This window comes from Lissotriton helveticus, chromosome 9, assembly GCF_964261635.1.
Source record: "Lissotriton helveticus chromosome 9, aLisHel1.1, whole genome shotgun sequence".
Classification (NCBI taxonomy): domain Eukaryota; kingdom Metazoa; phylum Chordata; class Amphibia; order Caudata; family Salamandridae; genus Lissotriton; species Lissotriton helveticus.
In genome coordinates this window covers 429,621,744-429,637,266 of record NC_136070.1, presented here as the reverse complement: position 1 = coordinate 429,637,266, position 15,523 = coordinate 429,621,744, and the positions used below count along the sequence as shown (strand labels likewise).

Genomic DNA, 15,523 nt, shown 5'->3' with positions numbered 1-15,523 from the left:
CTCCACCCTCAAGCGCTTTAAGAAGTGTAGAGCCACAGCACTTTCCTTGAGTGTTTCCATCCCAGCCAGATAGTTTTCTCATCATTTTCGACCCTTCCAAGGCTACATCAGAGAGTTGGCTTATAGACCGCGCAAGCCCCCTCACACCAGCATTCACCCTAGTTTTTCTGTGGCGCAAACATACATCATACAGGTCACGAGGGACTCAGTTCTCCTCAGTCTCCCTTCACTGCTGCATCAGATTCCAAGCCACTTTAGTTTGCCCTTAGTGGTGCACGAACAGTCTGTGGGAGGCAGGTTCAAACGTTTTCTCCAAGGCTTGCAAACCATCACATCCAACAGATCCGCCCTCCGGATCATCTAACAGGACTATGCTTTTCCGTTCCTCTTTGACCGGACACAGAGTGCCTGTTAGAGGCACACCTATCTATCTTATTTCAAGAACTGCAAGCTCTCCTGTCCAAGAAGGCCATATAGAGGGTTCCAAACTCTAAAATAGGGATGGGAAGTTACTCCTGCTAGTTTCTTGTGCGGAAGAAGAATGGAGGCCTTTGTCTTATTCTAAATCTTCGCTCTCTCAAACACGTTTCTGAGGCAGGACAAATTCCAAATGTTTATATTAGTCCAGGTTCTGTCTGCCCTGGATCCGGGTTACTTGATGGTAGCCTTTGAACTCCAGGACATTACTTTCATGTGTCCATCCTGCAGTCACACATGTTACCAGCGGTTCACGGTGAGCCAGGAGTATTTTCAGTTTGCCATTCTCCCCTTCGGCCTTATCAGCACTTCTCAAGTGTTCGTAAAAGTGATGTCAGTGGTTGGCACACATCTTTGGAGGTTGGATACCAAGTTGCCTATCCTGACAATCAGCCATAGACCACATACAGACGACTGTGAACTTCTTGACATTGTTGGGGTACTTCAATCAAAGATCCGAAGTCACACCTGACCTTTCATAGAGACTTCCTTTTATAGGAGCTTTCTTAGACACAGTGCAGTTCAGGGCCTTTCCTCAGCCACAATGTGTCTGGGACATTTAGCTATGACTGTAATGTTTCAGATCTTGGTGAGAGCAGCCTTTAAGCTTCTTGACCTTTTGACCTCTTAACCTCATGCACCCTGCTTGTACACTTAGCCAGGTGGCATATGCGACCTCTGCATCAGTCTGACTCCCTGTACACTGGCAAGGTTCCGATGTCCCAGCTGATCCTGATGCACCCCACGTTTCCCATGACATCGATAACCTTGCAACAGATTGAGGCTTTTGGAGAGGCCTTGCTACACTCTTCCTGCTCCCTTTGGTGCACATTTAGGCCCAAGGGTCTGCAAAGGCCTCTTGTTGGGTTACTGCGGGTGGATCCATCCTCGGTGTCATCTGTGCCTTCCGAACCAGTCTCTGTATTCACTTGTTTCAGTGCCAACTTCCACTCCAGCACCCAAACCAATGCCAATCCCTTTCACATAGATGCTCAGCCGGACTACAGGGGCACTGAAGGAGGGCTCTCTGTGCTAGTAGTCATCTCTGCCTCAACCAAGGTCACATCCCGAATCTGCCCCAACGCATCTGTCCCTGCACAACCTAATTCATATATAACAATGTCTCTACCATGGAGCCGTCCTCCAGCGCTCCAACAACTTTTCGATTCTTGCTTTAACCAAAGTCAAAACAACCCCTCTCCCCTGCAGATCTCTCACTGCCCTCCCACCACCCTGTTCTGTGGAATGCTATTTTTTCCAATCTAAAAAGGTCCAAGTTTAGGAATCTGCACATTGATTCTTGTTGGGTGCAGACAGAGTCAAGAAAGTAACTGAGGTTGGTACGCAGGTTTGGCACTTATGTCCATCTCTGTTCAACACTTCTGGGGCGGAACAAAGTGAACCTACTGGCACACGGGAGCAATGCCATTTTTAAATCTTCAAAATTTAATCTGACAATTTGGGATATTCTAAAGGTGAGGAAACTGTGGTTAGATAAGTGTATCCTCCAGAAAAGCCCACCTTGGACTCATCTCCTCTCCCAGGGACATATTAATGGTTGCTACTGTGCGTCCACATTGAGTAGGTGCCTAGGCATAGCTCCCCCCTTCACTTACCTGAGAGTGGTCCACTGACAAGTCTAGAAACGTCCGAACCCGTCCTTCGCACCTCGAAGCCCCGCCTTGCTCTTGCGGCTTTATCTCTCTGGTCTCTCTTCTCTGGGCCCTCCCTCTCACAATTTCTCCCTTCTCTGCTTTTCTCTCACTTTTTCTCCACTGCGCTCACGTGTGCTTTTTCTATTCTGTGCTACTTTCTCTCTCTGTGCTCACTTTTAGCTCTCCTTGGCGTTTGCGTCATTTCCACTCGATTCTGCCACTTTCCAGTCTTCATTCTCATACTCCTGCCATCACCCCTTCGCAAGAACTCTGCAGCTATCTCTCAAACTTCTTCCAACCCTAAAGACATAATCGACCTGCTATCCACCACGACAAATTAGGACAAACACCTAACTAACAGGTACCCACTCGCCAGCGAAGACACTGCTGCGATCATGAAGTCAATCCACTCGGGAGCCATTACGGGCCCATGCTTTTACTACTACCTGTACAACCTAGGAGGAATAATGTTCAGCTCTGTGCTGACATCCATCATCAACACCTCCATCAAAACCTCAACATTCCCAGAAGTCATCACCCTCCTTAAGAGAACATCAGTCGACCCAATGCGAGCTCCTCAACTACCGGCCCACCTCACTACTACCATTCCCAGCCAGAATCCCGTAGAAGAGGATCAAGAAGCAAATCTCCTGCCACCTACAATTTCACCAACTTCCAGACAGCACACAATCTGGCTTCCAGGACAACCCCAGCTTTGCGTCCACAGACCACATCCGGACCATCCTTGACAGCGGAGACATCACAGCACTCGTCCTGCTTGTCCGATCTGCGGTTCAACAGTCTGTCACCACACGCTTGTCTCAAGACTACATCACATGGGAGTACAAGAACCAGCACTAAAATGGATAACCTCATTTCGTACAGGCTGAACCCATAGAGTAAGGCGCAAATCACTCATTGGAGCCCAAGAAACTCATCTGCGGGGGACACTGTTTGCCTGTTTGCCTAACCTGGACGGCGCTGCCAATTGCTGGAGGCTCTTCTGTCCTTGACCAACGCCTCGCGGTACCCGCTCCGCGGGTCCCGCTTCGGATTCTCCCGTCTTGTGGACGCTGCTGTGGGGTTGTGGAAAGCGGCAGGGCTGCGAGCGCAAAACCCGGGACTCACACTCCCAGGAGTCCCGGTGTGTGAGAGGCCGAGTCACCTGGCCCCGCTCTCCCTGACCGCCCCGCCCCACCTCGAACGTCTCTGCCCATTGGCCCAAGGACCTATAGAATCAGCTGTCCCTCGCTGCGCGGGAGCGCGCGCGTGAGCGACCGGGGCTAAGACCGGGCAAAGAGCGGGCCGTTTGAGGCCGTTCGAGGACTGAGCGGCTGGACTGGCCTACTCTCTTTCGCCCGCTACTTTCTACCACAGAGGTCCGCAAAGTTCGATCCACGCCCTTCTTTTCTAATATATATTTTGTTGGTTGGCCTTGCCCCTTGCTTAAGATATGTGCACTAGAATTACCAGGAGTAAGGCCTCCCAAGGTGGTCACCCAATTAGTGGTCCAATGGATGACTTCATTACCCGCACTAACTTCGCCATCGACCAGGAAATATCCAAGCTTCAGACTCGGGTATCTCTCGAGTTGGCAGCAGCCAGAAGACTGTCTGAAGTCTTTGCAACTTCCAAAAAATCCTCCTTGGGCTCTATAGCTGTGGCGGTCACTCCAGAGCGTCCTCCCATCCCCCACTGTATAATTTCCCAGGCTGAGGTTCACCAGACTCCTCCCCAACTCATCCCTTCCCCACACCACACCTCACAACCCAATCTACCGGAAGTGAGCGCGCCCGTCACTTCTTGCGTCCAGAATGCCATTCCTACCCTTCCCCCCCCAGTGGTCTTTAATGCCCCTAGTGCCCCTAGTGCCACCCAATTAAACCGGAAGGCGCGCTCTCGTTCCGCCTATTCACGGAAGAAGGCAAAAATCGCGGTGCCACTACACTTGACACCGACGAATGGCCCAACACCCACCATCAAAGTTGTTCGGCCGTTTGGGGAGCAGCCACCACTGGAGGAATTTGGGTTGGGGACATCCATGGAGCAATCACCTGCTTTCACCCCAGTGACTGAGGGTCCACAGATAGATGGTTTGGGTAATAATGATAGGGAATTTATAGATCTGGTCTGGGAATCCCTTAAAAAGCTTCTTTCCCCCTTAGACCTCAGACTTTCACGAATCGAAAATAATTTACTTGAGATGGAAAAGAGCATTATTGCTCTGGCCACTCTCGGTTTGAGAAGTCTTGAGAATCAGGGCCTCCCTGTAGCTGATGCTACTTCTCCAGCTTCCTTAGCGCAAACACATCAAAGCCAGTCTACTATACCCACGATTGTACGCCCGGTTCCTAAACCGAGGACTGTGAAGGTGGATCAAATATCTACTGTCACAATCCCTAAGGCCCCGAAGCGGACCCCAACCCACCTACCTGTCAATCCTAAAGCTGGGCTAACTCCAAAACTCCAGCCTGACAAGGTAACTATACCACCTACCCGGGACTTCCAGGTTAAGAACAATTTTAGAGGGGGCTATATTGACCTTCCCCCGGAAGCAAATGACTTTGTAGTCGTGTTGATGGGGGTTCCACAGATCAGCAACGGCCAATATGAGGACCATTGGTCCTTGACAAATAAAATAATCCATTGGCTTAATGTCAATAGACCTATCCCCAATGGCCGTAGAAGTAAAGTGCTGATGGTGCGCAGAACTTCCTGGGTGGGCCCAACCAGGAAAACAAATGCGGGGGATTGTATAGTTGTAACTTTCGATGACCCGCAAACAGCACAGCACATATGCTCGTGGCCTTGTAGTGAAGGGTCCTCTGTCATTCCAAAACCCTTGTCCTTCTTTTATCCCCCACGACCGATCCGCAATCAGACGGACAATTGGTCATTACTCCATCACCAACCAAGGAGTAACCATTTTAACCATCAAGTGGATCCCCTTTCACATTGGAATGGTTTCCCAATCTCAAACAGATTCGGAGGTTTGGAGGAAGTAGATTGACTCCCTAGGCACTCAGGTTCCCACACAGCGGGCAATGTACCATCCTTCCCAGCCCATGGGCGTTCTGGGTCCCTTTGTGCAGGCATCGAACCCTCAGCAACTGCACATCCTTTTGGCCTAGTTCGAACACCACACAGCTCAATTTTTGAGGGGGGTTTGATGGCTAAGTGTAGTGCAGATCAAGTCGAGCTGACTGTATTGGGAGCCTTTAGTCCACAAGGTGGGAATGCCCAGTCGGAATCCTCGCATATCCCACCAAAGGCCCCTGTACAGGCCACACCTTCATCTGTAGGTAGTCAGTCTGAGGGAATCATGGCCCCTACAACCTCCTACAAAATTTCCCAAGATGAGCCCCTTGACAGGTTACCCCTAGCGGCTGTGCCTATTTCAACTGCATTTGCTTACTCCCCCAGTCAACTTACCACAACTGCACCTCCGTTAAAGATTGTAAGCTGGAATGTGGCAGGGCTAAATCGGAACTTTGATAATCCCGAATGGAATGTGTTCATAGAGCCATTTGACATTTGCATTTTGCAAGAAACCTGGACCTTGGACCCAAAGTATAGAGTAGGATTTACTACCTACTTTGTCCCAGCACTCCAACAAAGGGGTTCCAAGGGTCGTCCGTCTGGAGGCCTTTTAATATGGATTAGAATTGCTTTGGGTTTAAAAGTGAGCCATCGGTCCACTCATTCTCCTGACTTGCAGAGGATCTCAGTACATTGCAAGGGGGGTAAGATGTTAGAGGTCTTCAACCTATATCTGAGGGGCGTCAGGTGCGGGACATCAAGTCTACCTCAGACAGGTCTTAGCAACGACCTAGCTGCTTGCAAGATTGACTCTTATATTCTCCTTGCAGGCGACTTCAACTGTTGTTTCGAACCGCTGGCAAAGGAGGATATTTTGAATTCTTTCGAAGAAGATGCAAGAAGGGGTATCCCGACCTTGTCCCTGGACCCGATTCCCAAATGGACACAAAGTGCGTTAGATATCAATGCACTCTGTTTGGAGCATAACTTGAGATCAGTGAATGGCCGCTCAAAATCGGACCTTATGGGAGCTCACACTTACAATAGAATGGGTTATTCTTCCAGAATCGATTTTATCATTCTGAATTATAATCTGTGGCCATTCCACATGGATATGGAGGTTGTAGCATCCTGCGACAGCGACCACAACCCCCTTTGCTTAACCCTCTCTCCAAATTGGCAAAAGAAGAAGTACAAGCAAGCATCCATTTGGAAGTCGTCCCATGAAATTGTTCCGTCTAATTGTGGTAGGCGCTTGAAGTGGGCAAAAGTTAAAGCTGATGAGGCAAGGATGGCGCAAGCCGGGTCCATCTTGTCAGTGGTGGAGCCTCGGCTTGACGCTACAAGCCCAGCCAGTACAAAAGTCTTACCACTCTTTATAGAGACCATTGCATCACTGAGTAAATTGTTTACTATTCAATATACTAAACCCAGGGTGGGTTCCAAATGTGATTCCAATGCTAGAGACAATTGGTACTCTCCTAAATGTCGCATTGCCAAGGGGGAGCTTATTGCTGCAGTAAAGAGTAGGGACAAGGTCGCCATTAGTTCCGTGAGGAAATCTTACAAAAAAACAGTGGTTGAGGCAAAGGAGGCTCGTGATTACCATTTTTGGTGTGACCTAACTGAAGCTAGTACCTTGAAGGATTCCAAACGGTTTTGGGATCTCCTAAGAGCAAGGAACAAGCCCATTGACCAACAAATAACCTGCAATATTCCGGGTGATGCTTGGTTTGCCCACTTCTCCAAGCTTTATTCTGTTGCACTGGACTTGTCACCTCTATGCCCGGGATCTTTGGTCAATACAATAGCTAATTCTCTTCCTATAGACTTCCCTTTCACTAGTCAGGAAGTAGAAGGGGCTATTAGAGGCATTGTCCCCAACAAGGCTCCAGGCCCTGATGGTATCCCAGGGGACTTACTTAAATCCTACCCGGTAGTATGGAGCAGATTAATTGCTTTACTTTTAAATGAGGCTCTGCTAGGGGGATCCTTCCCTGACTCTTGGAGGGGTGCAGAAGTTATTTATTTTTAAGAAAGGCAGTAGGGACGGCCCAGCAAACTACCGCCCCATAAGCTTGCTGGACTCAACCCAGAAGGTTGCGGGGAAAGTTGTTCTGGGTAGGATCCTCCAATGGGTCGACGAGGAAAAGATCCTGTCTGATTTTCAGGCAGGTTTTAGAACAGGGACAGGCACCATTGAGCAAACATTCCGCCTTCTGATGTTATATTGGAAGGTGGTGGTGCTGGGAGGGGGTACGTTATATCTAGTCTTTATAGACTTGAGAACGGCCTTCGACCTAGTTCCACGGGAACTACTATGGAACGTCCTCGATGGTCTAGGTCTACCTAACTACCTGTTGTTCTTGCTTAAAAAATTTCATGAAGGTAATTTCGCCCAGATCAGGTGGGGTGTCCAGGGAGAAAAAACATCTCGCATCCCAGTAGACAGGGGCGTCCGCCAGGGGTGTGTGCTTGCCCCCACTCTGTTTTCTTTATATGTCAACGGAGTGGTGGAGCATCTGCTGCAACACCCTGCAGATGCGCCTACCCTGGCGGGCAGAAAGATCCCAACGCTCCTGTTTGCGGATGACACCCTCCTGATCTCGAAATCTCCAGCAGGCATCCAGAAATTGCTTTCTAGCTTTAAATCCTTCTGTGATAGCAGGGGTTTAGCTATAAATATAAGCAAGACCAAATTCCTTGTCCTTAATCCCCCCAAGAAATCCGTCGCCCCACCTGTTTTAGACTCCACCCCCCTGGAGAGAGTCAAAGAATTTGACTACTTGGGAATTCGCTTGTGTGACTCAATGAGTTGGAAGGCACACCACCAAAAGATGTTCCTGATGCACAAAAGGGTCACGGGTGTTTTGCTCAAGGAACAACGAGCCTCCTCATTGAAACCAATCGGGGCAGTGCTAGATATCTACAGAGCAAGGGTTGTAAGCGCAGCATTATATGGCGCTGAACTGTGGGGTACGCAGAGAGTCGACACGTTGGCAAAGATGGAAAACAACTTCCATAAAGATCTGATGAGGCTACCCCACAGCACTCCTACAATCCCCCTCTTGCTGGATGCAGGCACTCGCCCAATTTGCGAGCAAGCAAAACTGCGCCCTCTGCTTCTTTGGTCCCGGGTATGGAATGTCCCAGAATTGTGTAGTTACGCTGACGCCCTGAAAGATCTGTTGTCCCTCCCAGGTTGTAACAAGATACCCTGGTTTAGGGAGGTAAAACGATTGCTCTATGAGCTGGGATTGGGAGATGCTTGGGCCAATAAAACAGCACCCCCCAAGCTGCTTCTAAAGAATGCCTACTGGCTGTGGGTAAAAAATAACAGAATGCGTAACTCCAACCTTTGCAAATCTGCTGCCCAATTTTTATTAGTTAAAGATTTCCCCTCCAGGGAACCTTATTTGGACCTAATCCACAGTTCTGGAGACAGATCACTCTACTTCAAATTTAGGGTGGGTGTTCTCCCCTTAGGATTGTTTACTTCCTCTTGGAATCCTCCCTTTCAAACGGTCCCATTTTGTCCATTTTGTGACTTAAGGGTTGAGTCTGACGCCCACCTTCTGTTTGAGTGTAGTGCTTATGCAGCCCCTAGATTGAAATGGTTAAAGCCCTTGTGCAGAAGTCTGGGAACAAGATCACACTTAGAAGCACTACGTATATTGCGCTCTGATGCTCGCCCATTTTTTGCATGCTGCATGGCAAAATTTCTTGGCTGGGCATGGCGCATAAGATCTGCAAAAAAGCTACTGATTCAATAATGTCTTCCCTTCTGTGACCTGTTTTTAGATACTAGTGTAAACATTTGCAAGGATTGTTTAAATGTGTATTTATGTATTAATGTCTATTATGATTCCCTACGGTATTTTATATTATGCACCTTTGTAATGATTTTACTTTTTGTACTGCTTTTATGATATGTACCGTATCGAAATAAAGCTATACTACTACTACTACTACATCTGCGTGGTCCGACAATGATCATTACTCAGTTCAGCTTTCATCAATATATACATGAAACCGTTCGCAAACATCAGAACCCATGGTAACAACATGATCTCCTACGCTGACGACATACCCTTTCCTGGACGGACAACACCAGCGCAACCACCACCAAGAACAGCTTCTCTAAACTGCATGACGTAGCGGACTGGTTGAAAGAGGACTGCCTGAAGCTCAACATCGGCAAAACGGAATTGCTGATCTTCGGGAACAAGAGCTTACCCTAAGATTCCTCCTGGTGGCCCATGGAAGTAGAATCCACATCTATCCCATCTGATCACGCCAGAAACCTAGGACTCATTCTGGTCAACAAACTCACCATGGCATTGCAGATCCACGCCATCACCTCCTCATGTTTCCTCATCCTTTGAATGTTGCTTAAGCTCTTCAAGTGGCTCACCCAGACCACCATACGCACTGTCACACCAGCCCTCATTAGCACACTCAACTATGACAACTCACTCTACACTTGAATCTCAACCCACCTCATACACAGACTCCAGACCATTGAAAAGGCTGCCAGACTGCTCTTTGTCTTCTTCGCTGTCCCCACATCTCGCCTCATCTCGGGGAGATTCATTGGCTCCCCATCCAGAGACGCAGTCAGTTCAAGCTTCTCACCCACACATTTAATTAAGGCTTTTCACAACATAGGACCTGTCTACATTAACCACCTCCTTCTACAAACCCACCAGACAACTGTGCTCAGCATCACTCTTACTCGCTCCCACCTCTGTCCTCCACCAGAGCTGAACTGGAGGTTGTTAATTTTCATAAGTCGCTGCTAAGACCTTGAACGACCTACTCCAACACATCAGGGCTTCCTCTTTGCTTCTCGAATTCCACAAGAAACTGAAGAGCTGGCTTTTTAACTAACCCCGCGGTACATCAAAGGTTCATCCGGGTATAGGCTTGTCTTACTCACCTGCTCAGCGCCTGGATATCCTCGCGGGTGATAAGTGCATTAAACAAACTAACATAGTATAACAAAAGGCACTAATGAAGGTAAGTAACTTGTTCATTTAGAGGTTTCATGAGAAATCATTTCAGCGATCATAGCTTTTCTATTGACATCTTGACATTTAAGAGTTACTTAAACCATTATGCAGTCTGAGTCCCAAGTAAAGAATGTTACATGTTGTTGCAGTTTAGGTACAGTGCTTAGAAATATGTTATTTCTTATTTTCCAGCTGTTTTTCTGATCGAGGGTCTTTACGGACTGTAGCACATTCAAAAGTTGGAACCCAAAATGAGGATGTCCAGCGAGGGTTGGAAAATAGTCTGCAGATAGAGGCTTATGAGCGGAGGATTCGAAGACTTGAGCAAGAAAAACTCGAGTTGAACCGAAAACTTCAGGGTAAGATATAGCATATACTTTAGCATCTTTCACCATGCACCTGTTGTTTATATTGCCAAATGTCATTCTGTTTACATTTATCCCTAGAATCCACACAGACCGTTCAATCTCTTCACGGCACTCCTCGCTCAACAGGAACTCTGACCCGGGATAAAGAGATGAAAAAGTTAACTGAGGAAATAGAGCGATTGAAGAACAAAATATCAGGTATTTTCTCTTCTTTTCAGAAACCTCTCTATCTCAATTAGATGCCCTCAACAAGCACCTTGGAAAGAAAATCCTTTTGTTGATGTTGAAAGCATAGTCTTGGACCCGATTTACCTGAACATACAAGACTTTGCAAACCTTCTGTACCTGAGACTTCTGAAGAATCATTTTGCCTTTAGGAAGAGAATCAATTATGGATGTATGACGTTACAACGCATGCATTCACAACGCATGCCATTACAACGCACCTTTTACCCCGCAGGTGCCATTACAACGCATTCCATTACAACGCATGGCATTACAACGTAGGTGCTTTTACAACGCATGCCATTACAACTAAGTATAGGTAAGGTAAGTATTTAATTTTTTTTAATATAAATTAATTTATTTTAAATAATTATAACATTTATAAATAATTTTAAGGTTTTTTTTAATTATAATTTAATTTTTTTAATTAATTTTTAATGTATTATATTTATTTTGGAATAGTAATTTTTACCCCTACTCTATCCAACACTTACCCCCCCGGAGTTTGAATGCGTTGTAATGGTACTTCGTCGTAAAAGTTGCGTTGTAAAGGTCGTTCCCCATCAATTATTTCAGCTTGCCTATTAGGACAATGACCTTTCAACCTCTTCCAGCCATGGCCACGTTAGTGACAGATGCCTCCACCCTAGGGTAGGGGGACTCACCTGATGTAATTGGAGATCCGAGGTCTATGGTCTGCAGAAAAGGAATGTCTCCACATTAACCTGCTCAAACTGAGGGCGATTTTCCTAGTGATCAGGCATTTCTCCCTTTTCTTCACTTCTGTTCAGAGCAGATTTTGACAGACAGTACGACTTTGATGTGATGTGATGTGATGTGTCCACAAGCAGGACCAAACGAGGGCATCAGAGTGCTCTCCACAAGAGCCAAGTCCTCAAAGTCTTACTTAGCTTGGGGGCGTGCCAGTAGGTGACATCTGCAGCGCAGCCACTGGTTATACTTTTTCATCTTTACCACACACCGTTGTCTTGATTCAGAGGTGAGGAGGGATAGGCATTTCACCAGATCTATACTAAAGGCCTTAATGGTATAACTATCATTCTAGGCCTGGGTATTCCTTGGGAATCTATTTAGGAGGTGAGGAATCTGCAGGTAGAAGTATCTATCTGAAGAAAAAGTAACATCTATTTGATAACAGTATTTCTGGTGGATACTCGATCTCCTTGCATATTTCTCACTGATGCCTCCAATCTCCAAGCTTGATGGATCATTATCCACCAACATAATAACGTTCAAAGTTGTGCACAACATACTTGGTCTGATGTCAGTCTCATCCCATCACCGGCATGTCACTCCCGGAGTCAAGCATGGCTAACACCCTGCTTCTGTCAGGGGTAAGGCCATGGAGATATGGAGGAAGGTTTTCTGGACCAGTCTGGGTCCGGGGAACTCAAGAGGTGGGGAATCTGCAGGAAGAGTATCCACCAAAAATATTTTTACAGAAAGTAAGTAACATTTTCTTTGGGTTCAGTCCTGTGTTATGCCTGATTGTTCTGAGGCTTTTTGGTCTCCTGGCCTAGTATCTCCTCATGATCTATGCCTTTTGTCACATACTGGCTATGTAGTAGATCATCGGTCTTCAATGTGCTCCTCGCATGGGATGCCTCACGGAGAACACCTGTGGGTTCGACGAGGTGGCTTAGCACCTCCAGTGGTAGAAGAAGGATTCCAACCTTACTTGTGGTAGGCCTTTTTCCCTACCCCAGTTGGAGCTCTGAGTGGTTATAGATGCATTAACTCTTGGCTATGGGTGGTCCTTAGATGAAGCCACTGATTGCCACTGGAACAGATGGTGACAGACCTGACAGCACAAACTGGATAGTGACATTATCACTTAAAACAAATGGGGTTCAAATAAAAATAGTCCTGATGAAAGCACACAACCCTGTTGGGGTAGTGAAGGACTACAACATCTCAACACAGTATTAGAGTACCTGGGTCGTAACCCTCCCCTTACATTCCCCAACTAATTAGCACACATTTTAATCCTACCAGTGGCACCCAAAATAAAGGGAAATCGGGCCGACCACTAGGTATTTTTTATTTTAATATTTGTAATCTCGATTAGTATTAGAACAATATTTAAAGGTGTCCCTGAGATATGGTTGAGCCCACCCTGGAGATATGAAAGAAACAGGTTAGTATTAGATTCCTTACCTTAGAATATCCCCAGGCGTCAGTCTGGATCCGGAAACTTTTGCGTAGCAGTACCCCTGCGCGTCGGTAGGCGTCGTCTGCAGGCGTCCCCTGCGGCTCCGCGTCCGTCGTTGGCGTCGTGCGCCGTGATGACGTCGCTGGAGTATATAGACGCCGCCTCCGCGCGCTGACGTCAGTTCTTCTTTTTTCCGCGCCAGTTAGCGCAGATCCGAAGAGCAGTACTCCGGTCTTTGACCAAAGTTTTTCTGTGAATCCTTGATTCTTCGTACGGTGCCGGTAGGATGCCCGGTTTTAAGAACTGTGACGACTGTGACCGCACGATGTCAGTCACGGATCATCACCGACTCTGCCTCCGGTGCCTGGGCCCCGACCACGCCGTGGACGACTGTGTCGATTGCCGGGCCTTGACGACTAAAGCTAGACGGGAGCGGTCCCGCAAGCTACTCGAGCTCCGGGTGTCGGCCCCGCGTCGAGAGCGGTCCCGGTCCGGACGGAGTTCTAGGGAGCGATCGAGGGAGCGGTCGCGGAGCCGTCACGAGCGCTCCGGGAGTCATCACCATTCCTCTGGTTCCTCAGGTAGGAAGCACAAGAAGTCGGGGCGTCGTCATCGTACCCCCGACTCCCCCCCGACGCGGCCCGGGGGTTCGGGTGGCCCCACCCCCGCGGCTCCGCGTGAGTCGCCGACGCGGACTGCTCCATATCCTGCGGTCCCTGGGCAGGGCGCGTCGCCCGAGGAGATAGAGGCGTTCCTCATGGCCATGAGGGCACTGTCTCCTCCGGCGGGGCCTACGGCGCCTGCGGGCCCGGTGGTCCCGTCCGGGGGTCCTAGCGGTCGGGTGCTCCTGCCTCGACGCCGTCGGGTGCTCCGGCCCCGACGGCTCCGGCCCCGGCGCCGCAGGGACCTTCAGGGTCGACGCCGGCTGGTCAACCGGCCTCTCCGGCGCCGATTCCATCGGGGCAACCCACGGCGCCGCCCCCGCCCCCGCGCCGGGTCTCCGACGCCGGCTCCGGGCGGCACCGCCCCCATTCCCTCTCTGACTCCGGCCGCGGAGTCGAACCGGCGTCGCCCGATGCCGAGTCCGACGCCGATGGGGCCTGTTGACCCCGGGGAGCCGGTCTACATTGTTGACTCCGAATATGGTGAGGATGTAGATTGCGGAGAGGAGTGGGAGGGGTCTGAGGACCCTCTGACCCGCGAGTGTCAGTACGATGTGGACTGGACAGGTGACTTGGGTGACGCCAGTGGTCTGGATGACTCCCCCAACCCTGGCTTTGTCTCGCCTCCTACCGTGGCTACGGAGGAGGGGGCAGCTTACTCAGTGGTGTTGATGAGGGCTGCCAAGGCCTTACACCTTGAGCTCCCCGTCGCGGCCGTGAGGACTAACATCCTCACTGAGGTACTCAAACCGCAGTCATGCCCACAGGAGCCACTGCTGCCGTTCAATGAGGCCTTAACTGACGTTCTTTTGGGCACGTGGTCCAGGCCCGCTTCAGGTTCGCCTGTTGATAGGAACGTGGCCAGACGCCACCGTCCGTGTACGGATGACCCAAAGTTCTTGTCCACCCATCCCACCCCTGGGAGCCTGGTGATCCAGGCCTCGACTTCCCAGACCGCATTCCCGTCGGCCCCGCCCGACCGGGAATCTAAGAGGTACGACCAGTATGGTAAGAAGGTCTTTTCGTCCCTGAGTCTGGGACTGCGGTCTTGCAAGACCGCGTGCCTCTTAGGCCGCTACACCCACTCTCTGTGGGATACGGTCGCGGAACTGCTGCCTGAATGCCCGCAGGAGGTACGGGCTAAGCTCGGCAAGGCTATGATTGAAGGCCGAGATGCAGCAAGATACTCCACACGGTGTGGTCTTGATACGACCGACTCTCTGGGCAGGGCGATGTCCACGACGGTGGCGATTCGTTGCCACGCCTGGCTGAGATCCGCCAATTTCTCGGCAGATGTCCAGTCTGCATTGATGGACATGCCGTTTGATGGCAGTCGCCTGTTTGGCGACAAAGCGGACCACGCGCTGGAACGCTTCAAGGACTCCAGGGTCACAGCCAAGTCCTTGGGTCTCTCGACCCAGCGCCAGCAAACAGGTTCGTTTCGCTCCTTTCGTGGCCACGGAAGGGGCGGTCCCACACGTGCTGCCAGCCACGCGCCGCAACAGACTTCTCAACGCGGCGGCGGCCGTGGGAACCGCCGTGGTGGCGGTCGGGGACAGCGGCGAAGTCAGACCACACCTCCCCCCGCAGCATCCGCCTCTAAATCCTCCTAGTCCGTGCTTTCAGGCCCATGTGACGCCGGTGGGCGGCAGGGTTCGCCATCACCTCTCCCACTGGCGCACGATAACATCGGACAGGTGGGTGCTGCAGCTCGTCCGAAGGGGCTACTCCCTCCCCTTCGAGACCACTCCTCCAGCCATGCCACCGCAGAACCACCGTGTGTCGGGGGACCACTTGACACTTCTGCAGGAGTAAGTTACGGCCCTCTTGGCCAAGGGGTCCATCGAGCGCGTTCCTGGGCCAGAAGTAGGATGTGGTTGCTATTCCCACTACTTTCTGGTGCCCAAGAAGG

General features: G+C 49.8%; 1 protein-coding gene across 1 annotated transcript in view; it reads left to right on the top strand.

The window, feature by feature from the left end:
• Window positions 1-15,523, top strand: part of CDC42BPB (CDC42 binding protein kinase beta) — a 709,648-nt gene that overhangs the window by 255,233 nt on the left and 438,892 nt on the right. The window contains exons 10-11 of the mRNA XM_078660224.1: window positions 10,376-10,542; window positions 10,630-10,749. Coding sequence (XP_078516350.1) covers window positions 10,376-10,542; window positions 10,630-10,749 — 287 coding nt within the window. The remainder of the gene's footprint in view (window positions 1-10,375; window positions 10,543-10,629; window positions 10,750-15,523) is intronic.